The sequence below is a fragment of the Enhydra lutris genome, unplaced genomic scaffold (genome assembly GCF_002288905.1).
Source record: "Enhydra lutris kenyoni isolate GAN:26980312 unplaced genomic scaffold, ASM228890v2 scaffoldscaffold77, whole genome shotgun sequence".
NCBI lineage: Eukaryota > Metazoa > Chordata > Mammalia > Carnivora > Mustelidae > Enhydra > Enhydra lutris.
In genome coordinates this window covers 2,918,568-2,943,422 of record NW_019154161.1, presented here as the reverse complement: position 1 = coordinate 2,943,422, position 24,855 = coordinate 2,918,568, and the positions used below count along the sequence as shown (strand labels likewise).

Genomic DNA, 24,855 nt, shown 5'->3' with positions numbered 1-24,855 from the left:
GAGGCTCAGGGTCCCCGTGGTCCGGTCTGGTCGAGGTTTGGGGATTGAGGGGCCGAGGAGTTATCTTCGGTCTAGTACCTTCTCCCACTATTTGCTCTGTTTTTAAAAAAATCTTTGTCTCGAAATCTAAGCGACACGGAAGCAGATGGCTTGGTAAAGTTTTAAGAAACTGAATCCGTGTGTGAAACCAGCACCCAGATCAAGAAACCTATCACCGGCCCCAAGAAGCCTTTTCCTTCTGGCCGCGAGGGTCCCCCCGCCCTCTGGTAGCGCAGGGAGGGCTTCTGGCCGTGCCTCCGTGCGTGTGGACAGAATCCTCTAGCGTCTGCACATTCTCAAGTCTGGCTTGTTGTAGTCTGTGTTATTTCTGTGAGATTCGTTGCACAAGTTGTGGTCAGTAAATAACTCACAAGTCAAAAAAGAAACAAAAAAAGCCAGAAAATATTTTGAACTGAATGGTAAGAAATGTATGACCTACAGAGCCTGTCAGAGATGCAACCAAAGTGGTATCTAGAGGGAAATTTGTAGATTTAAATGCATATATCAAAAAAGGGGGGGGGGTGTGCCTAGGTGGCTCAGTGGGTTAAGCCTCTGTCTTCAGTTCAGGTCGTGATCTCAGGGTCCTGGGATCAAGTCCCACATCGGGCTCTCTGCTCAGCAGGGAGCCTGCTTCCCTCTCTCTCTCTCTGCCTGCCTCTCTGTCTGCTTGTGATCTCTCTCTGTCAAATAAATAAATAAAATCTTTAAACAATACAAAACAAAACAGGGGTGCCTGGGTGGCTCAGTGGGTTAAGCCTCTGCCATCAGCTCAGGTCATGATCGAGCCCCGCATTGGGCTCCCTGCTCAGCAGGGAGCCTGCTTCTCCCTCTCCCTCTGCCTGCCACTCTGCCTACTTGTGCTCTCCATCTCTCTGTCAAATAAATAAAAAATTAAAAAAAAAAAAAAAAAGACCAGAGGGGCACGGGGTGCCTGGCTGGCTCAGTCAATGGAGCCTGTGACTCTTGATCCTGGGGTTGTGAGTTCAAGCCCCACATAGGGTATAGAGATTACTTAAAAAAGGAAAAAAAAAATCTTAAAAAGGAAAGAAAGAGGGGCACTTGTGTGGTTCAGTTAGTTAAGCGACTGCCTTCAGCTCAGACCATGATCTCGGGGTCCTGGGATGGAGTCCCACCTAGGGCTCTGTGCTGAGCAGGGAGCCTGTTTCTCCCAACCCCCTACCCCTCACCCTGCTTGTGCTCTGTCTCTCTCTCTCTCACATGCTGTCCTTCTCTCTCAAATAGATAAATTAAAAAAGAAAGAAAGAAAAAAGGGAAAACACCTCCACACTCCTTCTATCCCCCCCCCTTTTCCCCAAGCTGCATTGAATTTTATGTCACTTTTTGATATTTTAACGTGGTGTTTGTTTTCCCCTTTATTTAAGCCTGGTCCTTAAGTAAGGTTTGTCAGTTTCCTCATAAAAATCTCATACCTTTCTGGATGAATTAATTCCCAGGTAATTTATCATTTTTATGAAAACATGAATAAGGGACATTACTAGTTTGGAGAAAGTTTTTGGTTTTTGTGTATTTTTTTGGTATCCATCCTCTTTTATTAATATTTATTTATTTTGAGTGCAGTCTCTCCAATTTTCTGAGAATCTAAGTCAGGTTTTCTTCCAATAGATAACTTTGTCTCTTCCAGCTTAAAAAAAAATATTCATCTGCATTCAGATTTTACTTCCTTGCGTCATTCCATTAGCTCAAAACTCCTGGGTGAGTGTGAAAAGAAGTAACATGTATTTGTTATTTTACTGGAAATAGAATTAGTAGTAAACTGTCTTACATGATTTTGTTGTTAGGCTTTAGCAATGTATTGTATTTAGATAGTTTATTCTTTCTTTCATTTAAAGATTTTATTTAGTTGTTTTTGAGAGAGAGAGAACGAGTGAGAGAGAGCGGGAGGGGAGAGGGGTGAGGGGCAGAGGGAGAAGCAGGCTCCCTGCTGAGCAGGGCATCCGATTCGGGGCTCAAAGTAGGGGCTTGATGTGGGACTTGATCCTAGGACCCTGCGATCTTGGCCTGAGCCGAAGGCAGATGCTTAACCGACTTAGCCACCCAGGCACCCTCTTTCTTTTATTTTATTTTTAAGTAATCTCTACACCCAATATGGGGCCCAAACTCACAATCCCCCTCTAGAGTCACGTGCTCTACCAACTGAGCCAGCCAGGTGCCCCTAGATCTTTCTATTCCTTATTTCCTTCATTTCTGTTTAAACTTCCATCCTTTCCTGGCTCCTGGGCTGTTAACCAATCACAGGAGTGACTTATGCCATAAATACTTGCCTCGTTTGGGAACCTAGTAGTGCAGGCCCCCAGCCCCTTCCTTCCCTGAGAAGTCAAGTATTGCTGTCTTAAAAATCTGGTCCTGCCTAACCCGCTTAAAGATATGATGATTCCCATGGGGTGCCTGGGTGGCTCAGTGGGTTAAGCCTCTGCCTTCGGCTCAGGTCATGATCCCAGGGTCCTGGGATTGAGCCCCACATTGGGCTCTCTGCTCATCGGGGAGCCTGCTTCCCTTCCTCTCTCTCTCTCTCTGCCTGCCTCTCTGCCTACTTGTGATCTCTGTCATCAAATAAATAAATAAAATCTTTAAAAAAAAATGATATGATGATTCCTGTGGGCCCCAGGACACAGGATTAGGCAAGAGTCAAGTTTGTCTCAGGGGAGGTGACGAAGCCCCCTGCTCTCTTCTCTTCAGGGACTGGAATTGACATCCCTGTCCTCCTCCTCTTGATCGATGGTGATGAGAAGATGTTAAAGGTATAGACTGACTCCTGGCTTCTGAGTATCAGGGGAGGACAGGGCTGGGGATCTGGACTCTAGGTGGGATGAACACCTTCCTTCCCTGATCAGACTGCCCTCTTTGTCCTGTAGCGGATAGAGAATGCCACCCAGGCTCAGCTCCCCTGCCTCCTGGTGGCCGGGTCTGGGGGAGCTGCAGACTGCCTGGCAGAGATCCTGGAGGACACTGTGGCTCCAGGGAGAGGGGAGAGCAAGCGAGGTGAAGCCTGGGATCGGATTAAGCGTTTCTTCCCCAGAGGGGACCCTGAGGTCCTGCAGGCCCAGGTATGACATTGGGGGCCCAGCTCTGAATCCTGAGATGGGAGGGAGCTAGGGACCCAGGTCCCTGGGTCTTGAGGGATGAGAATACTGAGGACTTGGGAGTCCTGGATCCCAGGGAAAAGGAGAATGGAGGCCCAGACTCATTGATTTGAGGGTGGAGAGGCCTAGGGACCCAGACTCCCAGGTTTTGGGAGTAGAGGGTGCCGGGCATCTAGATTACTAGGTCCTGGAGGGAATGGTCTCCTGTGACTCTGTGGAGAGGGACAGGTGGCATTGGGCAGGAGGGTGCGGAACGTGGTGTTCTGCAGGTGGAGAGGATCATGACCCGGAAGGAGCTGCTGACAGTCTATTCATCTGAGGACGGCCCTGAGGAATTTGAGACCATCGTCTTGAAGGCCCTTGTCAAGGGTAAGTCTTGAACCCGCAAATTCTCCTCCTCTCTCAGCTCAACTTTGGACACCTTTCCTGGCCTGGGCACTTTATCTTCTCTGATCTAAAGTTGGGCTCCTTTTTCTCTCTTTCCTTTTTCTTATTTCCCTTGGGAGCATTTCTTGGGGATTTGCATGGTGCTATTTGGACAGCTTTCCCAAGATACTTTCACTATATTCCAAATTGTTTTCTTCCTGTTGGGTTCATGTATGCATCCATCCATCCGTCTGTACGGTGCTCTTTCCATCCACCCATTGTTCTGTTCATCCTTCATTCTTCTCTCTGGCCAATCATCCATCTTGTCTTCCGCTCATCCTTCCACCTGTCTGTCCACATATCCATTGACAGTTCCAACCACTCATTCTTCCATCCTCCCATTTTTGACCCACCCATCCATCCATCCACCCATCCATCCATCCATCTTTCCTTTCTTCCTTCCTTCCATCCATCTATTCATCCACCTACCCACCCATGCTTTCATCCATCTATCTGTCCATCTTTCCATCCATCCATCCATCAAACTACCCATCTATCCATCCAACCATATTTCCATCCATCCATCCATCCATCCGTCCAACCATGCTTTCATCTATCTACCCACACTGCCCTTTCTTCCTTTCCTACATGGCTCCCGTATGCTAGGCACTAAGGGGTAGGGGAGTCAGAGATGAACCAAAGTACTGTCTCCCATGGAGGAACTCCTGATATTTTACTACAGGAATGGCTGATGAAAACCAAAGTAGGCAGCAGAATGGCCACCTGGTAGAGGCTGGGGATGGGGATCATTTATTCATTTAAAAAACATCACCCTGGGGCGCCTGGGTGGCTCAGTGGGTTGCAGCCTCTGCCTTCGGCTCGGGTCATGATCCCGGGGTCCTGGGATCGAGCCCCACGTCGGGCTCTCTGCTCAGTGGGGAGCCTGCCTCCCTTCCTCTCTCTCTGCCTGTCTCTCTGCCTACTTGTGATCTCTGTCTGTCAAATAAATAAATAAAATCTTTAAAAAAAAACAAAACAAAACAAAAACATCACCCTAGGCTCTAGAGACTAAAGCAGGCCCATTTCTTGCTCTGAAGGACCACAGATCCTACCAGAGTTTTTTGGAAACAATCTTAAGTAAAATGGAAGACCAAAGCATGGAGAGGGGAGCCGCTATCAGTAAAGAGACAAGGACGAGGAGCTATTTAAATGGGTCTTGAAGAGCTAGAATCCGGACTTAGTGAGATGGGGAGGTAGGGTAAATAAATGGTAAGGAGGATTCCTAGAACTCTGTGGGGCTGAGGGGGGGGGGGAGAGGCGTTTTACACGGAGTTTTACATGGAAAACACCCACTTAGGTAAAAACTCCACGTCCCATAAAGGGTGAATGGCAGTCAGTGAGCAAACCTGATTCATTTCACAGCAGCCAACTCACTAGGCTCTTGGGAGAACAGAGGGCGGCCCTGGGAGAGGCATGGTTAGTGTTGTCAGTCCATTGCCTGCAGAAGTGGAAGCGATCCCGCTCCACTGGGGACATTGGAGCCGGCTGGGCGGGCTCAGTGATAGCGGAGTTGACTGGCTGGGGTTTCGGCAGGTGAGGAAGGAAGTGGGGAAGTGGTGCGTGCTCCTAAGACTGTGGCATGAGCCCAGGCATGGTGTCGAGCAGTTGGCAAACCTTTGGCCCATAATCCTCCATTCCTGCTTGCAGGGGGGTGTAGGGTAGAGAGGGTTGGGGGAGGGGCTAGAGGGATGGGACTTGGGGATTGATGAGCTAGGGGATGTGAAGGAAAGGAGGGAGGGGCAGAGATGGCATGGGGAGCGGGTGGGGGGGCTGCATCATTGACTGGGTGGACAAAGGGGCCATCCCTAAGATGCAGAACCCAGGGAGGGTCGGTGCTGAGCTCCATGTGGGGCATGGTGAGTGTGAAGGGTGGGAGGAGGTCTAGGTGATAAATGGAGAGATGTGTTAAGACAATAGAAATGAGATATATATTTTTTTTCATCTTGAAACTGGAGGAAAGTCAGGGAGATCTACGGAATCTTAGAAAATCCTTGAATTCGCTTCTCTGGGTTTTGAAAAGAAATATAGGGGCACCTGGATGGCTCAGTCAGTTAAATGTCTGATTCTTTTCAGCTCAGGTCTTGATCTCAGGATCGTGAGTTCAAGCCCTGCACTGGGCTCCACACCCAGCATGGAGCCTACTTATAAAATATGTATATAAAGTTATGTCGTCCTAGGCATGTGACTGCCTCTCTCTTGACCTGTCCCCTTAACCCCTTCGAGTTTCCGCTGGCCCAGTGGCAGATTCCTCTCTGGAATTCCGTCCCACAGTTATCACCATTAACAGTGCTGCCAAGTGGGGACCATGATTATTCCCATTTTATAGATGAGGGAGCAGAGGCTCCCAAGGTCCAGTGGCTTTCCTGAAGATGCTCACTGGTGTTGGTGGAGCTGGGATTGGAACCCGGGTCTGCCTGCCTCAGAGCCCATTGTGCATCTGCACTCCACTAGATTGCGTAGTCCTGCCATTCCAGTTTTTGGAACAACCAAAATGGCGCTCCTTTGCTTCGGAAATCGATGTGGAGCAAGTAGACACAGAAAGAAAAACTAACGCCATGGCACAGGTGCTCTGGGCGCCAGCAGTGCCTAGACTTTGCTCTACTTCTCCTTGGAACCTTTGCTGGATGCTTCCGATTTTTCTGGCCCCTTGTTGGCCGTACATGTTTGGATGTGTTAATTGTTGCGTCAAAGTTTTAAAGGCCTTTGGTTTTCCTCATTCTTCTTAATGACCTCCAGGGCCTTCTGGAGCGCCGCTGAGGCTCGGATTTTTTCCCACCTCCTTTTCTGCTGCTCATTTCTCTGTCTTCTCACAAATACCCTTATGTTTCCAGGACATCAGAGGGACTCACGTTTGCTGCCCCCTCCTACGCTTGCCTGCATGCAGACCTCAGCTCAGGCTTTTCCTGTTTCCTTGAAGCTTCTTTTCTCATCTTAGATGCGCACCTCCAAATCCTGCCCATCTTTCAAAAGCCCTACCTGCATGCCCGTCCTCTAGGAGGCGCCCTTGGATCACGCCACACCCCTGTGAGTGTCGTCTCCCCTCATCCTATTCTGTGCCCACCTGCGAGGGCACCAATCCCTTGGAGGGTAGTTATGTAGATCCTGGACACACTTGTCTGGAAGGACCTCCTTCAAGGCAGGGCCTATATCCAGTTTCTTTCTCCATCCCTCCCATTACCTGGTCCATAATCTACGTCAATAAGTGTGAAATGGATACATGATTCCCTTTCCTTCTTCTTGAGGACTCTAGAGCGCTGGTCTGCCCTGTGCTGAGCTTAACGATCTTATGCTTGCAACAGCCTGACTTCTTAAAGACCCCAGACGCTACCCAACAACACCCCCTTCATTTGGGGTTTAATGTCACATAATCTCCCACTGAAGCAAAGCAGACATTCATCTGAAGTTCCCGCCTCCCACCCCCGACTTCTCGCCCCCTCTCCCTCTCACTCTTTCAGCTTGTGGGAGCTCGGAGGCTTCAGCTTACCTGGACGAGTTGCGTTTGGCTGTGGCTTGGAATCGTGTGGACATTGCGCAAAGTGAACTCTTCCGGGGGGACATTGAATGGCGGGTGAGGGGGCAGGCCTGGGGGGCTGTGGGTCCTGACAAGGGGGATGCACTCTCCTCCCTGCCTGACTTCTTCTGCAGCTGGCTCTGTCTTCCATTATTGTCCAGCCTTCTCTTAATCGTCCATCTGTTCCCATCTTTCCTCCCATCCATTCATCCATCCTTATGTTCATCCATCCATCCATCCATCCACCCACGCACCCGTCACTCATAGCTCTGTACCCCATCTCTTGTCCTTAACGTCTGACCTCACCTGGCATTCTGGCTGTGTGCTCACCTCTTTCCCCATCCATCCCGCCCCTGCCAGTCCGTCCACCTGGAAGCCTCCCTCATGGACGCCCTCCTGAATGACCGGCCCGAGTTCGTGCGTCTCCTCATCTCCCATGGCCTCAGTGTGGGCCACTTCCTGACCCCGGCGCGCCTGACCCAGCTGTACAGCGCAGCGCCCCCCAACTCGCTCATCCGCAGCCTTTTGGACCAGGCGTCCCACGGCACAGGCACCAAAAGCCCAGTCTTTAAATCCCCTGCAGAGCCCCGACCCCCTGACGTGGGGCAGGTGCTGCGAATGCTGCTGGGGGAGACGCGCGCACCGAGGTACAGCGCAGGGGGCGCCGGGGATCCCCACCAGGGACAAGGCTGCAGGGAGAGCGTAAGGACGAGGCCCGAGAGCCTGGGGGTGGGGCGTGGGGGGGAGGCACTGAAGGATCTGGGGGTTTGCCCCTGGATGAGGGTGGAGCTGGTGGTTGGGCGGAGTCAGGGGCCGGTCCTCACCACGCCTCCCTTGCCTGCAGGTGGGTCTGCTGTCGGACAGGGCCCCCTCTGAGCTCATGCTGGACGCCATCCTCGGGCAGGCCCCCTGGAGTGACCTGCTCCTTTGGGCGCTGCTACTGAACAGAGCTCAGATGGCCGTGTACTTCTGGGAGATGGTGAGTGCTGCTTTGGTCTCGTATTCTCCTTTCTTCTGTCTTCCCATCCTTTATCCCTGCTGGACCCCAGGGCCTGAGCAGTAAGAGTCCCCGACCTCCAGCATCACCCTGGCCCCCATCCCAGCCTCCCCTCCGTGCCGATCTGTGACTCCACCTGCTACTTCTCCTTTTCACCCCCCAATATCATGCAGTTCTCCTAACTGTCTCCTAATTGTGTTTTCCGCTAGCAATGCATATTGCGTGTTTCCCCTTGTTCATACCTGAGAATCAGTCACATTCTCTCGGAATGGTTCCCTGTATGGGGAAGTTCGAAGGTATCTGGGAGCTGATGGGGAGTCATTTAAACGTAGTTACACTTGCACACTAGAGGCAAGGACACCAGCTAAGAAGGTAGATCTGGAAGCTTCCAGGAAGCCAAGGTGGGGGCCTGGACTAAAAACAGGTGGGATGGAGGCATTGGGACACATTTGGGAAGTTTGAGAAGAAAAAAGGTCATAGGATTTGAGTGGAATTTAAGAGAGAACCTATTTTTATGCTGTAGAACTATCTTGATGGGGGGGGACCTGGAGGGTTCAGTCAGTTAAGCATCTGCCTCCAGCTCAGGTTGTGATCCCAGGGACCTGGGATCAAGCCCCGCATCAGGCTCCCTGCTCAGTGGGGAGCCTGCTTTTCCCTCTGCCCCTCCCCCTGCTTGAGCTCTCCCTCTCTCTCCCCCGGCCTCTCAAATAAATAAAATTAAAAAAAAAAAAAAGAAAAATATCTTGACAGGACTTTTTCAGCTTTGGGTTGTTTTTAAACCCTCAAGTCATGGGTTAAATATAGATTATCTTTCACTGAGGTAAAATTAATATAACATAAAATTCACCATTTGAACCACTTAAAATTGTATGATTCAGTAGTAGCCTTTAGCACACTCAGTGTTGTGCCATGTCTGTCTAGTTCCAGAACATTTTCGTCATCCCAAAAGGAAACCTCATATCCAGTTAGCACTCAGTCCCCACTGCCTCCTCCCCCAGCCCCTGGCAATGACTAGTCCCTATGGACTTTGGAGTTGCCTCTTCTGGATGTTTATAGATCGGAATCTTCTTGTAGGTGGCCCTTTGCTCTTGATTTCTTATGCTCAGCATAGTGTTTCCACGGGTCATCCAAGTTGCAGGGCGTATCTGCTCCTCATTCCGTTTTGTTACTGAATAATATTCCATTTGTCAACGTGTGATGTTTTGTTCACCTCTTGATGGTCGCATGGGTTGTTTGGGCTTTCTGGCTATTGTGAATAACAGTGCGAGGAACATCGGTGTGCAGGTATCTGCTTGAGTCCCTGCTCTCAGCTGTTTTGAGGCCACATCGAGGAATGGGGGTGCTGGATCAGATAATAATTTTAGGCTTAAGCTGTAGTGGAAACACCATACTGCCTTCCACTGTATGTGTATGTACATACAGTGTACATACTGTATGTAAAAGGCCGCACCCTTTTACATTCCCACCAGTGAGGCACAGGGGTTCTAATTTCTCCACATCTCCGCCAACACTTGGTATTTTCGGTTTGTTTGTTTTTTGTAATTGCCATCCCTATGTGGCTTTGACCTGTTTCCTTTTTTTTTTTTTTAAGATTTTATTTATTTATTTGTCAGAGTGAGCACAGGCAGACAGAGTGGCAGGCAGAGGCAGATGGAGAAGCAGGCTCCCGCTGAGTAAGGAGCCCGATGTGGGACTCGATCCCAGGACGCTGGGATCATGACCTGAGCCAAAGGCAGTGGCTTAACCAACTGAGCCACCCAGGCGTCCCTGACCTATTTCCTTAATGATTGGTGACATGGAGCAACTTTTCATGTGTTTATGGACCATCTGCATATCTTTTGAGGAATGTTTGTTTTGGTCCTTTGGGGGCCCTCCCCTTTTTTTGAGAGAGAGAAAGTGAGTGGGGAGGGAGAGAGGGGGAGTCTTTTTTTTTTTTTTTTAAGATTTTTCAAATTTATTTGACAGAGAGAGATCACAAGTAGGCAGACAGGCAGGCAGAGAGAGAGGGGGAAGCAGGCTTCCTGCTGAACAGAGAGCCCAGTGTGGGGCTTGATCCCAGGACTCTGAGGCCATGACCTGAGCCAAAGGCAGAGGCTTTAACCCACTGAGCCACCCAGGTGCCCCGGAGAGAGGGAATCTTAAGCAGGCTCCACACCCGGCATGGAGCCCAATGAGGGGCTCAAGCTCATGGCCCTGAGATCATGACTAGAGCTGAAATCAAGAGTCAGATGTTTAACTGACTGAGCCACTCCTGCCCCCTGCTTTGACCATTTTTTAAATTGGTTTGTTTGTCTTATTTTCTGTGGTTGCATTGTATGAGTTCTTTATATGCTCTGGATATTAATCCCTTATCAGGTATATGATTTGCAGATCTCTTCTCCTTTGCTGTGAGTTGTCTTTTAACTCAGTTCATAGTGTCTTTTGATTAACAAAAGTTTTAAATTTTGATCAAGTCCAATTTGTCTGTGTTTTTGTTTTTGCTTTTGGTGTCATGTCTAAGTAACCATTGCCAAATCCAAGGTCATGAAGTTTTATTCCCATGTTATCTTCTGAGTTTTAAAATTATATATATTATCATTATTTAATCCTACTTGTTAATCTTTTTTTTTTTTTTTCCAGCACAACAGTCTACTTGTTAATCTTACTGAGATTTCTTATGTGTGATGAGTCCCTTCTCTTTGGCTGGTTTCAAGATTCTCTCTTTGTTTTTGGCTTTTGACAATTTTTTAAAAAAAGATTTTATTTATTTGACAGAGAAACACAGCCAAAGAGGGAACACCAGCAGAGGGAACAGGAGAAGGAGAAGCAGGCTTCCCGCTGAGCAGGGAGCCTGATGCGGGGCTTGAACCCAGGACCTTGGGGTCATGACCTGAGCCGAAGGCAGATGCTTAACAGCTGAGCCACCCAGGCACCCCCAGCTTTTGACAATTTGATGATAATGTCTTTCTTTCTCTCTTTCTTTTAAAGATTTTATTTATTTATTTATTTGACAGAGAGACACACAGTGAGAGAGGGAACACAAGCAGGGGGAGTGGGAGAGGGAGAAGCAGGCTTCCTGCCAAGCAGGGAGCCTGATGTGGGGCTCGATCCCAGGACCCTGGGATCATGACCCAAGCTGAAGGCAGACGCTTAACAACTGAGCCACCCAGGCGCCCTGATGATAATGTTTTTCCATGTGAATCTCTTTGAAAATTTATCCTGCTTTGTTTTCTTTGCTGTTGGATGTGCAGATCCATGTCTTTCATCAAAATTTGGGGAGTTTTAGTCCCCCAAACTCAAAATATCTTTATAATTCGAAATATTTTTCAATCTCGAAATATTCTTTTCTAGCCCTTTCTCCCTGTCTTCTTCTTTTGGGACTCCCATTATGCATATATTGGTATGGTTGATGGTGCCCCACACATTTCTTCAGATCTGTGTATTTTTCTTTATTCTTGGTTTTTATTTTTTTGCACCCAAACCAGATAATCTCAACTGATCTGTCTTCAACTTCATGTGTTCTTTCTTCTGCCTCCTCAGAGCTGCTGTTGAGGCCTGTTAGTGAATTTTTCATTTCAGTTATTGTACTTTTTACCTCCAGAATTTCTACTTGGTTCCTTTTTGATAATTTCTGTCTCTCTGTTCCTATTCTTTGTTTAGTAAGACATCCTTCTCCTGGTTTTCTTTCATTTTTGTCCATTATTTCCTTCAGCTCTTTGAGTATTTGTGAAGCAATCAATTTAAAATCTTTGTGCAGTTAAGTCCAAAGTCTGAGCTTGACAGAGACAGTTTCTATTGATTTTTTTCTTCTCTTTTCCTTCTTTCTTTCTTTTTTCTATTATTATTGTTGTTATTATTATTATTGTTATTATTTATTTATTCCTGGGAATATGCCATAATTTCTTGTTTCTTTGCAAGCCTCATATTTTTTTTTTTGAAAACTGGACATTTTGAATATTATAATGTGGCACTTCTGAAAACCAGCTTATCCTTTCCTCTGGGATTTGTTGTAGCTTGCTATGAGCTATTGGTGGTGGTGTTTGCTTAGTGACTTTTCTGCGCTATTTGTGTAAAGGCTTTGCTTTTGTGTATGCTTTGTCATGTGTGGCCACTGAAGTCCCTGTTCTATTAGCTAGGTGGCCAGCTAGTGACTCATCAGAGAATTCCTTAAGTGCCCAGGCTGGGCTTGGGGAGCAAAACACTGCTGGGTTGCAGATGGGCTCCAAGTCGGAGCTGTATTTCAATACTCAGGCAGGCTGTTTACAGTTCTTAGCTTCACTTCCTGCTTTTGCTGGGGTGAAAGTTCCGCAAGAGGTGAATGCTCAGGGTTTTCTTTGGACTTTTCTGAGCCTGCACCCAGTCTTGGTCATGTAGGTGGCCTTTCCCTGATCCATGTAGGATCTCTTCAAGCCCCTTATTCTTCGGAGTAGCTCCTTCCTCAGCCACTTCCCTCCCCACTATCCAGTTTTTGCTGAACCCTGAATGTTATTCTTGGCTTCAGTCAGCTGAGGCTAATGCATTTGTCTCGAAATGCTTTCAAACACCACCTGGGGAGCCATTTCTGCTTGGGGAAAAGCCCCCAAAACAGTGAAATGAAGACAAACCCTTGAGCTGACCCTCCAGGGACAGCTAAGTCCACACGGGCAACCACAGTGATTTGAGAGTCAGATCTGAATTGCCCCTTCTGGTAGCAACAGCTTGCACCGAGAGTATGGGCTGTTGCCCTCCAGGTGGCCCTGGAGCTGTGGACTTGACAGCAGTAGTTCACATGTCACAGGGCTCTTTTGCTGAAACTTGTGTTTTCTCTCTTCGTTGAGCTTTCTCCTATTTGTTGTAAGTTTTATGTTCGGTTCTGGAGCTCTGAGAAAGTTGCCTCTGACAGCTTTTGGCAATTTATCTGTTGCTTTTGTGGAGAGACACAGTCTTGAAGTTCTCTACTCTGCCATTTTAGGTGACATCACCAGCCACTTCCTGACCTGTCTCTAACCTCTGATGTCATTCTAACTCTGTCTCAGCCCTTGGTCCCCAAACAACCTGACTTTGGACATTTTTCACCCGATGACCACCAGCTTCTTTCAGATTCATCTACAAACACTACGTCATCCTTGGCCACTGATGACCCTGGTTAATTCCTGACTTCTGGTTCTTTCCTTTTCCCGTGACCACAGGTTTGCCTCCCTCCCCGTCCCCTTCTGTGACCCCTCTCTCTGCCTCTCCAGGGCTCTAACGCTGTGGCCTCAGCTCTTGGGGCCTGTTTGCTGCTCCGAGTGCTGGCACGCCTGGAGTCTGAGGCTGAGGAGGCAGCACGGAGGAAGGACCTGGCAGCCAAGTTTGAGGGTCTGGGCGTTGGTGAGTAAGGCATGGGTGTGTCGGGCGGCAGGGGACAGGGAGCTGCCATGCAAGAAGTTGTGCATCTCCCCACTCCTCTTCTCCCAACCCTGCTCCTTCCTCCTCAATGCACTCATCTTTCCTCTCACACCATGTCCTCACTCCCTTTCTTCCCTCCCACGTAAATCTCCCGGCGCCAGACCTTTTCGGTGAGTGCTACCGCAGCAGTGAGAAACGGGCCGCTCGCCTGCTCCTCCGCCGCTGCCCACTCTGGGGGGATGCCACTTGCCTCCAGCTGGCCATGCAGGCTGATGCCCGTGCCTTCTTTGCCCAGGATGGGGTACAGGTAAGCACCTGAGGCGCCAACACCCCACACAGTTCCCACCTGGAAACTTCGGGAAGTATGGAGGAGAAGCCCCTGCCATTGTGGGCAGTGAATGGTCTGGACAAGCCTCCGCTCTTCCTGGAGACCACCTGTCCTCCAGAAACTCTCTCCCAGAAGGGCTGCACTTCCCAGAAGAAGCACCCCCTGCCACAGGAAAGCCAACCTTCCCACAGCAAAGCCCACCCTCCTAGAAAGTTCTATTCCTGAACAGAAATTCCTGGTGACCACCGGAAGTCCCATCTGTCACACAGGAAGTCCTCCCACTCCCACAGGAAATCCCATTTCTTCCAAAGGAAGCCCTAGTCATCTATAGGAAGTCCCTCCCACTTCCTTAAGGGGTCCTTGCTTCCAGGTCTCCACAATTAGAATGACCTCACTGAACAATTACCTAGTGTTTTAGGCATAGACAAACTTTGGATTAGGAAGCCCACCTTTCCCATAGGAAATCCTCTCCTTCAGGAAGCCCCGCTTGCCCCCACGTCTCTCCCATCACGTCCATCCTGACATTTAATACTCTTCTCCGTATCCTTAATGTAAATCTGATAAGGGCGTGACACTGGCTGGCTCAGTGAGTTACAGCACACCACTGGATCTCAGGGTTCAGGTCCCACACTGGGTGTAAAGCTTAGTTAAAAAAAAAAAAATCTGATGGGCTCAGAGTCCCACCATCAGTACAGGAAGTCCACTTACCCCAACAGGAAGCCCCATCCTCACTTGTCAGAATGATTTGGCTGGCATTTCACCTACTTACCCAGAGCTCTTTGCTTCAAATAGTGGTTAAACCCGTGGATTCCAGCCTGGGCCTCTTGTTTAACCTCCCCGTGCGCCATCTGTGAAAAGAGAGAAAATATTATTACCGGTTCTGGGAGTGTGGTGAGGGGGAAGTGGGCTAACCTATGTGAAGTGCTTAGCCCAGTATCTAGCATGTTGTGTTAATAAATGGTGGCTGTTTAACTCTACCAGCTAAAACCTTGGGCAGGTCATCCTCACCTTTGACCTCCTGCCCCCATCCCCAGTAGTTCTGGTCGCCATATTGAGTGCTTGTGCTGATGCTGCAGCTGTGGCCCAGTTCTGGCCTGGGGTCTTTAGAAAGGGGCTGTGGGGGACATTCAGGCTCCTAATCCTCCTCACACCCCACAGTCTCTGCTGACACAGAAGTGGTGGGGGGAGATGGACAGCACCACTCCCATCTGGGCCCTGGTTCTCGCCTTCTTTTGCCCCCCACTCATCTACACCAACCTCATCACCTTCAGGTCAGTCCCTGGGATTAGAATGGCAGGAGGGGGGCACTCGGTTTCTCCTTCCTGCTCACTTCTGGCTGCCTTCCTACTTGGTCTGTCCTGTGCTTCCCTCCCTGTTTGCTCTATTTCCCTCCCCCAGGCTGGGGCCGTGTCTGGGAGGTGAGCTCCTGGGAGGGCTCTTTGCAGTGCCTCTGGGGAATAGTTCCTCTGCCCTCTGGCCATGGCTCCGGGAGAAGGTCTCTTTGGGCTGACTCTGGAAAGTGCCTCACTGTCTCCCTGCCAGGCCTCTGGGTGAAGAGGTTTGGGTCTCTTTCTGGAGAATTCCTCTTCCACTCACCCCTGCCCCCATTCCTCACTCTGTGCTTTTCTCATGCCAGGAAGTCAGAGGATGAGTCCGTACAGAAGGACCTGGCATTCGACATAGATCGGGGCCTCAACGGGGAAGGCCCTGTTGGGTGAGTGAGGTGGGGTAAAGGGAGTTGGGGCACCCTGGGCAGCTTCAGGAGCACCAGGTGCTGGCAACAAAGCCAGAGAGGAGAAGTGGAGCTTCGGGGGGTGATGGCTTCATGAAACCACTGAAGAAACCAAGGAAGTTTCCCAAATGCCAAGCTCGAGGCTTGGGTCAAGGTTTGGTTCTGCCACGAAGGAGGTCCTCACTGGAAACCAGTTTACTTCATGTTACACGTTCTTCCATCTTGACGTAGCAAGTGGAATCAGGTGGATTTGCTTCATTTAGAGATCTTCCATCTTTTTTTTTTTTTTTTCCTGACTCCAAGGGTCTTTGCTCTTAAATCTCTATGCTGGGGTACCCAGGCCTAAGCAAGCATCTATCAAATGTCTGATAAGGCCACAGAGTGGAGATGCTGAGGGACTTGGCTGTGAGTCGAACAGACCTGGGTTCAAATCTTAACTTTGACCTTAGAAGTGACTCCAAGCCTCAGGATTCTTCTCTGTAAAATGGATGTGTGTGGAAAGCTGTGCCTCTGTCAGATAGGTTGGGCAGGGTGCAAAGGAGAACAGCGAGGAGCACCTGAGCAGTGCAGTCAGTTGAGCGTCTGACTCTGGGTTTCGGCTCAGGTGATCTCAGCGTTGTGAGATCCTTCCCTGCATCGGACCCCACGCCCCGTGTGGAGTCTGCTTGCGATTCTCTCTCTCCCTCTCTCTGCCCCTCCCACTGGTGCTCTCTCTCTCTAAAATAGGTAAATAAGTCTGAAAAAGAAAAAAAGAAAGCATCCTACAGTCACCGAGAGTGTCAGCAACGAAGGCTTACTCCTCCTGCCCCATTTTTGGGTTGTCTGTGTCTTGGCTCCGTTCTGGTTTCCACTTTGGGATGAGGGAGCCCCTCCGAGCTGGGATGTGGCTGGTCTCATAGCAGAGGGAAAAGAGAAATGGCAAACCAGGTACTTACTCTTATAGCCTCATGTGGAAGGGACACGTGTCACTTGTGCCCACATCTCATGGGCAGAAGTGAGGCATATGGTAATCCCTTAGCTCCTGGTCCTCCCACCGAGAGGGAACCAGAATATTTCGTGTGGAGTAGCTCAGTGTGCCCAGCACCTGGGGGAGCAGCCGGGAGAGAATGCAGAGAATGCATCATGGCATCTGGCACGTAGGAAGGAGTCAGTTAATGGAGTTTCTTATTGATCCATGTCTCAGTTATCTTGCTGAGTGGTGGGTATGAGCATCAGGGTCTGAATCTCTGGTAGTGGAGAAAGGGGAGAGAGGCCCACGTTTATGTTCCTCCTTGTACCCTCCTTCTCTACTTTAGCGATGTAGTAAGAAAAGGAAAGGACCCTGGCCCCCAATATTCCAGAAGAAAAATGTTTCAGGTAACTATTCAAAGCATGGTCAGAAACCAGAAGTCTATAAGACCCACTACATGCCTCGAGGAGCAGTCAAATTGAGATACGTATATGCAAAATTGTTTTTCTGAGACAACGCACAATGAATACAATATGTTTGCCAGGATAGAAGAGAAAACTAAGAAAGGAGTTGGGACCACTGAAAAAGGTTGGCTAGAAGTCCCCAGTGTCAGGACCAATCATGATGTCCTTGCCCAGGGATTTCCCAACTTTTGCATCATGATGGTGACGGCAGCCGATGCTACAGACACTTACAGAGGGTAGCCAGTGTGCTAAACCCTTTTGAAAAACAGCTTATTTAATTTTCTCAACAACCCTATGCAGTAGAGTCTGTTATCATCCCCATTTCACAGTTGAAATCGCCAAGGCACTAAGTCATTTGCCTCAGCTCATGTGACTGGTAGGTGGCAGAGTTGGGATTTGAACCCAGATCTTGTTCCTGAAGCTGTGTTCTTAGCTGCTGGGGATTGCCACCTCCATGGTGAGCTTTGTAAAAGGACAGATTCCTGGATCCTTCCCCAGAGAGGCTCAAGATGGGCCTTGGAGTCTGTGAGGCCTGGTTGTGCCTGATTCAAGGTGGCGGATGGCAGGAAGCATTCTGACCACACGTTCTTGTTTCCAGGGCCCGGCAGAGGGTGAAAAGTAAAATACCAGGTCTGTTTTCCCTCAGCGTTAGGGAACTTTCTGTCCTCTCTGCATCGCACTTTCTTCAGCTTTTATAATACCCTCCTCTTGTTTTCCTGAGAACAGCTTTACTGAGATAAAATCCGCATATTATTCAGTTCACCCATTTAAGGTGTTACAATTCAGTGGTTTTTAGTATATGCACAGAATTATGCAGTTGTCACCATAATCCATCTTAAAACATTTTTGTCACCATCACAAGAACCTCTGTATCCCTTCATGGTCACTCTGTATTCCTCCCCTCCCCCCGCCCTCAGTGGCCAGTAACTTTCGTTATCAGGAGTTTCGTCTCAATCAATTCCCCTGTTCCTGACGTGGTGAATGAACGGAGCCACACGCTGTGTGGTCTTCTATGATGGGTCTCATTAACCTAGCATCTTGGTTTCAGGATTGCTCCAAGTTGTGGCTCGCATTGGTGCGCCCTTCCTTTTCAGCGCTAAATAATATTCCGCTGAATGGATAGACCACATTTCATGGACCCGTTTGGGCTGATGCACCTTTGATCAGTTGATGCACATTTGGGTTGTTTCCACTTTGGGGTTGTTATTTTTCTGCCTGGTTTATGAGAAGAAGATGCCTCCCCAAGCCAGTTTACTTTTCCCGTTAGCTGGTTGAGTTTGTTTTCATGCGTATTATTCATTTTGGCGTTTGAGGTCCAAATGAAGAGTCAGGATGAAATTGGGACAGAGGGTCAGAGCTCGGACAAGAAGGGTCAGAGAGGGGAGCGGACCAAGAAGGTCAGAATCCAGAAGCCAAATACGGCTGCTCGCTCTGAGATCAGATACAGGGAGCCTGGGCCAGACGATCTGACATCAGAATCTGTGGGGCGGACGTTAATACTCAGGCAGGGGCTTTCAAACCTGAGGAGCCGAGCGCATGAAAGTGGGGGGTCGGAAGTCGGGTGGACGGTCCAAGGTCAGACGTAGAGTCAGAGGTTGCGAAGGTGAAAGAAGAGGGATTCGGAGTCACAAGCCAGACCAGGGTCAGAGGTCATTCCAAGGCACCAGAGGTCGGAGGGTGGAGAAGGTCAGAGGTGGAAGGTCAGCAGTCTTGCCGGAAGGAGATCTTAGAGGGCAAAGGTTAGATATAGGGGGCCAAACGTCAAGGAGATGGTTGACCGGGGATTTGGTTTCAGGTCAGGCAGGGTTAGAGGTCAGATGTGAAAGGTCAGAGGTCTTAGTGACAGTGAAGAGGGGCTCAGAGGTCAGACTGAGCCTCCTCCCTTCCCCCTCCCCCCAGGCTGGCAGAGCCCCGGGAGAAGAAGGCCATGCGGGTGCTGGGACAGCCGAGGCGCCGGGGCTGCCCCCCACGCCTGCGCCGCTGGCCGCAGTTCTGGGGGGCGCCGGTGACCGCCTTCATGGGCAACGTGGTCAGCTACCTCCTCTTCCTGCTGCTCTTCGCCTGGGTGCTGATCGTCGACTTCCAGCCCGGCGCGCCCAGCGCCCTGGAGCTGCTGCTCTACTTCTGGGCCTTCACCCTGCTCTGCGAGGAGTTCCGCCAGGGCCTGGGCGGCGGCTGGGGCAGCCTGGCCACCCGGGGGCCCGGGCCCGGCCCCCAGCAGGCCCCGCTGCGCCGCCGGCTGAGCTTCTACCTCGCCGACACCTGGAACCAGTGCGACCTGGTGGCCCTCACCTGCTTCCTCCTGGGCGTGGGCTGTCGGTGAGTGTCCCCGCCACCTGCCGCCCCCGCGGGGCTGGAGCCAACCCTGCTTTTCCATCCCGAAACATAAAGTCCCTTCTTGATCGACGGCACCGCCTCCGGGGGCCCGACGAGCAGTTAGTTCGCTCACACCTGGGTACCGGGCTTTAGGGCCGCGGCTGCTGTTTTTCTAGATCTGCAGGTTGGCGGGCTTTTCTCTGGTCCCCAGACCTGGCCCCTCGGTGGCACCCTGAGCCCACAGAGCACAGTCTTCCCCCAGTCTCCCGGCCAGGCCGGGGCGCCGCTCACCTTCCCCGCTCTGCCCCCGCCTCTGTCCCCGTCTCCCGGCCCTCCGCCCAGCCTCCAGGATGTCTCTGGCCTCCTGTCCGTCCCCACGAGGCTCCTCCTACTCTGAGCTGCCCGGCCTGCCTCCCGGGGCTGCCCCGCACCCCCGCACCCAGTCCTGGGGGCGCTGCCCGGTGGCGGCCTGCCCAGCTCTGCAGGCCCGTGCCCCACTCCTTTCTCTGCATTAGGCTCCAGCCCCTCGGAGCGGATTGCAGTAAGAATCCGGGTTATCCTCGTAATCGTAACACTGTAACCCTAGCTTTACCAGTGGGATGAGCTCTTAACCAAGGGAGGGGTTCCCAGTTTCCGCAAACTTCCTGGACCAGTTTTATCCCAGGGCAGTGAAACTCATTTCAGTCATTTTCAGTTTCAGTTTTTGAAAATATTTCAACTTTGTTAATTATTATTTGGGGTAAATCGAACAACAAATATTTGGCTCATCATTGGTGTTTCTGTATTGAATTTTGCCAAAATCTAGGTTTTGTGTTTGCGAATTTTACATCGTGGCTTTAATGTCATTCGGGTCGTCTTCCTGGGTCAAATTTTATAGATTCACATTTTTTTTAAGATTTTATTTATTTATTTGACAGAGAGATCACAAGTAGGCAGAGAGGCAGGCAGAGAGAGAGGAGGAAGCAGGCTCCCTGCTAAGCAGCGAGCCCCATACAGGCTTGATCCCAGGACCTGATCATGACCTGAGCTGAAGGCAGAGGCTTTAACACACTGAGCCACCCAGGAGACCTAGATTCACATTTTTTTTAAGATTTAAAAAATCTTTTCAATCATCTCTACCCCCAAAGTGGGGCTCGAACTCACAGCTCTGAGATCTGGAGTTCCTAGGCTCCGCCCAAGAGCCCGCCAGGCGCTCCTACAGATTCAGGTGTCACCAGGGAAGCTTGAATGTTTTCACCTTTTAGTCCATAAAAACCTTGACTGTTTCTGCTTACTTCTTAGCTAATTTATAAAAAACAAATTGTCAGGAATTCACCTCAGGTATTTCCTGTTGCCAAGACGGGGCTGTGTCATGTTAGTTCGTTTCGTCCGTGGCTTCCAGATCATACTGTGTGGTGTCCAGAGAGAGGGCAAAGGGCATGTCAAAACACCCTTGGGAACATGGATGTTTTGGGTCTTGGCATTCATGTCTTCGGGTCTTGCGCATGCTGTTCCCCCTTCTTGAAACACTTTTCCCCCTTCTCCTTGGCCAAGCCAATACCTACACTTCCTTGAGGCCTCCGCTTTGCTGCCTCCGTCTCTGGAAGTCCTCCCTTATCCTCTCCCGACTCTCGGTCCTTCCCAAATGATGCTCTCAGTATGGCTTGTGTAGTCTCTTTCCTCAAGGAAGATTCTAAACTCCTCAAGACACATCTGTCTCGGGGCACCTGGGGGCTCAGTCCATTAAGCCTCTGCCTTCGAGTCAGGTCATGATCCCGGGGTCCTGGGATCGAGCCCCGCATTGGGCTCCCTGCTCAGCGGGGAACCTGCTTCTCCCTCTGCCTGCTGCTCCCCCTGCTTGTGCTCTCTCTCTGACAAATCAATCTTAAGAAAAAAAAGATACTTAGCTCATCTCCCAGCAACAGAAAATATCTTTGAAATATAGCCTATTACCAAAGAAATGCAGAAGTATGTCCTCAGTGAACACGATTAAAGAAATGAGGAACACACAACAGAAACCACGTCTCTCCAAGACTCCCCACTTTCTCCTTTGGTGCTGAGTTTGGTGCATTTTCTGCTTGTTCTTTTTCTGTGGTTTTACATGGACAGATAAACATACTTTTGTAAATGAAGGACATTATATTTCATGTATTTTTCTGCAACTCTTTTTCCTTTTTAATAGGTCCTGACATGCTTTCCATATAGGTATTTGCAAAGATACCTTAGTCTTTGAAAATGTGGCATCAAATTCCAGAAGAAGGGGTTTCGACCATTGTTGGCTAAAGATCAGACAAGACAGACTTCTCCTTGCCAGAATGAAAGGAATGAATGAATTCTTTTCATAAGGCAGTGAGACAAAAATTCTAAACTTCAAGAGGTAGAAATCAAGCCAAAAGTCTGGCCACAAAGTCTCATTTTCTACTCAAGGTAACATGACATTATAATCAGATACTAGCTGATGAAGTTTCTTTTTCTTTTATTTATTAACTATTATTATTATTATTTTTTTAAGTCCTAGCAGTTAGGACGCTGTTCCTGTGAAGAGAGCAGACAAAGAGCTTTGTGGACACAACATAGTGACTATTTCCAAGGACGGAAGGGATCTGACACCCCGTTTTATAATCTGGATCGTTAACAGCAGTGACTCCCTCCCTACCTGTCTCCATTGACAGAGGCTTGCTTCCTCTGTGCTGTTAGAGATGCTACAAAGTAACTCAGCATGAATAATTTATTCCAAGAGCAAGATAAGAAAGTTTTGCAGGACACTATGCTTCTGTTTCTCTTATTTTTTTTTTTTTAAAGATTTTATTTATTTATCTGACAGAGAGAGATCACAAGCAGGCAGAGAGGCAGGCAGAGAGAGAGGGAGGAGGAAACAGGCTCCCCGCTGAGCAGAGAGCCCGATGCGGGGCTCAAGCCCAGGACCCTGGGATCATGACCCGAGCCAAAGGCAGAGGCTTTAACCCACTGAGCCACCCAGACGCCCCTGTTTCTCTTATATTTTGATTAAAGTATCTTTTGAGGGGCACCTGGGTGGCTCAGCGGGTTAAGCCTCTGCCTTTGGCTCAGGTCATGATCTCGGGGTCCTGGGATCGAGCCCCACATTGGGCTCTCTGTTCGGCAGGGAGCCTGCTTCCCCCTCTCTCTCTGCCTGCCTCTCTGCCTACCTGTGATCTCTGTCTGTCAAATAAATAAATAAAATCTTAAAAAAAAAAAAAGTATCTTTTGAGATGAAAGAGCCATGTGCTATCATGCTTTAGGAATACCAGTGATATTTTATTTTATTTTTAAGATATTTATTTATTTATTTGACAGAGAGAGACAGAGCGAGAGTGGGAACACAAGCAGGGGGAGTAAGAGAGGGGGGAGCAGGCTTCCTGCCAAGCAGAGAGCCTGATGTGGGGTTCGATCCCAGAACCCTGGGATCACGACCTGAGCCAAAGGCAGAGGCTTAACCCACTGAGCCACCCAGGCGCCCCAAGGGTACATATATTCTTGACGTGGATAGATTTCCTTGTAGAATAGCTTTGCCCACATACACGCCCATCATCAGGGTAAGAGGGTGCCCCTTGAGGACGCGGCTGACAGACAATACCGGGTATTTTCAATCTTTAAAATTTTTGTAGCTCTGAATTTAACCTTTAGATCTTTTTCTGTCTTTTTTCCATTCTGACAGGTAAAAATGACTTCTCGTTTTAAAACTTATGCATCCCTGACTACTAGTTAGCTTGGATATCCGTTCATAGCAAATGGCCACTTGTCCCTCTGTCAATGTCTTTTCATAGGCTTGCCGCCATTTTAGAAAATACATGTTCATTTATGTTTGTTGATCTCTTGTGTATGTGTGTGGATGGGTCGGTGCTCTCTCCTAACCCTTGATGTTTTGTTTTTTTTTCTTTTTAAGATTTTATTTTTAAGTTATGTCTACATCTAACATGGGGCTCGAACTCACAACCCGGAGATCAAGAGTCGCACACTCTGCCCCCTGAGCCAGCCAGGCACCCTAACCTCTTGGTGGTTTTATTTATTTATTTATTTATTAAAAGATTTTATTTATTTGACAGACAGAGATCACAAGTAGGGAGAGAGACAGGCAGAGAGAGAGAGGAGAAGCAGGCTCCCCGCCGAGCAGAGAGCCCGATGCGGGGCTCGACCCCAGGACCCTGAGATCATGACCTGAGCCGAAGGCAGAGGCTTAATTAACCCACTGAGCCACCCAGGTGCCCCCCTTTTGGTGGTTTTGTTTTAAATACCTTCTCACTGTCTGCAGCTCATCTTTTCACTTTTGTATATTGTCTTAAACATTCTTTTATTCTTTTCATTTGCGTCCCGAAATAACCAGAGACTTATAAAAAAATGTGGCAAAAACAGTACAAAGAATTCCTCTATACCGTTCACCCAGATCCTCAGATGTCAACATCTTCCCTTATCAAAACCAAGAGATCTTAAACTTTACCAGTTGTCCCACCGATGTCCTTTTTCTATCCCAGGAGCCTACCCAGTTCCTCCATCCTTCTTCGGCTTTTATGATCTTGACGCGTTCGAACAGGCCAGCCCCGTTACTTCGTAGGACTTGCCTCCGTTTGAGTCTCTCTCAGGCGCCCTTGTGGTCAAGTTGAGGTCGTGCGTTTTTGGCAGTTTTGCCTTTCTCTGTTTATCGTATTTATGTCATCTCTTGACGGACGGAAATGTTATCTTTCAGAGTAGTCAAACTCATCAGTGTTTCCCTATGTTGTGGTTTTACCCATCACTTGCGTAGAAGGTTTTGTCGTCCTGTGGCAGCTCATCCAGTCAAGCTCATGGAGAAATTCTGTATTTTCAGATTTTCATGTTTTGCCTTTTACTCTAGGTTTGTTTTTGTTTTTTAAGTACCTTTATTTTTTATTTATTTTTGAGAGAGAGAGTTGGGGGAGGGAGGGGGAGAGGGAGAAGCTTAAGCAGGTGCCACACTCAGCACAGATCCAAGGCGGGTGTCATCTCAGGACCCTGAGATCACGGCCTAACCCCCACCGAGGCACCCAGGCGCCCCTTGCCTTTCACTCTAGGTTTTTAATCCATTCAGGGTTCAAGTACATGATGATGCAAATAGGGATACAGTTTTATTTTCCCCATAGGGGTCGCTGGTGCTGTTGGCCATCCGACCTCCCCCTGTGAACCGTGTTCTCGTTATCCACTGTCCCCGTGAGGTCGTCTGTCTTCTGCTTACTCACTTGCTGGAACTCTCTCTATTTTGCCCCTTTATAGGTTGGACAAATATTCCAGCAGGTTTTCCGACTTGATTGTCACGGGGGCCTCCCAAATCTTTGCCAAGGCCCTGATTTATGCTGCCATTCCTAAGCGGGTACCAGTGAAATCTGGGTAAACCCGGGGTGAATCAGCAGGTCCTGGCTGCGGCCCCTCCGGGGTCACCCTAAGCCTGGTGTTGGGAAGACCTGGGTTTTCCTTTGTACCCCGTGACCCCTAAGTGAGCCCTGCCGCATCTCCCCGCACCGCAGGCTGACCCCCGGCCTGTATGACCTGGGCCGCACCGTCCTCTGCCTCGACTTCATGGTCTTCACGCTGCGGCTGCTGCACATCTTCACGGTCAACAAACAACTCGGGCCCAAGATCGTCATCGTGAACAAGATGGTGAGGGGGGCAGGGTCGGGTGGGCGGGTCCCGAGGAGG

General features: G+C 49.4%; 1 protein-coding gene across 5 annotated transcripts in view; it reads left to right on the top strand.

Moving 5' to 3' along the window:
• The window catches only part of LOC111160558 (transient receptor potential cation channel subfamily M member 4), a 39,536-nt gene that overhangs the window by 8,690 nt on the left and 5,991 nt on the right, over positions 1-24,855 (top strand). For 3 of the 5 annotated variants that reach the window (XM_022523748.1, XM_022523749.1, XM_022523747.1), the window contains 12 exons: positions 2,737-2,798; positions 2,913-3,104; positions 3,410-3,509; positions 7,022-7,134; positions 7,438-7,779; positions 7,922-8,056; positions 13,273-13,402; positions 13,582-13,727; positions 14,907-15,019; positions 15,385-15,462; positions 18,793-19,212; positions 24,684-24,816. In XM_022523748.1, coding sequence (XP_022379456.1) covers positions 2,737-2,798; positions 2,913-3,104; positions 3,410-3,509; positions 7,022-7,134; positions 7,438-7,779; positions 7,922-8,056; positions 13,273-13,402; positions 13,582-13,727; positions 14,907-15,019; positions 15,385-15,462; positions 18,793-19,212; positions 24,684-24,816 — 1,964 coding nt within the window. Of the gene's footprint in view, positions 1-2,736; positions 2,799-2,912; positions 3,105-3,409; positions 3,510-7,021; positions 7,135-7,437; positions 7,780-7,921; positions 8,057-13,272; positions 13,403-13,581; positions 13,728-14,906; positions 15,020-15,384; positions 15,463-18,792; positions 19,213-24,683; positions 24,817-24,855 lie in introns of those variants that run through there. The other 2 variants (XM_022523750.1, XM_022523752.1) reach the window with 2 other exon arrangements.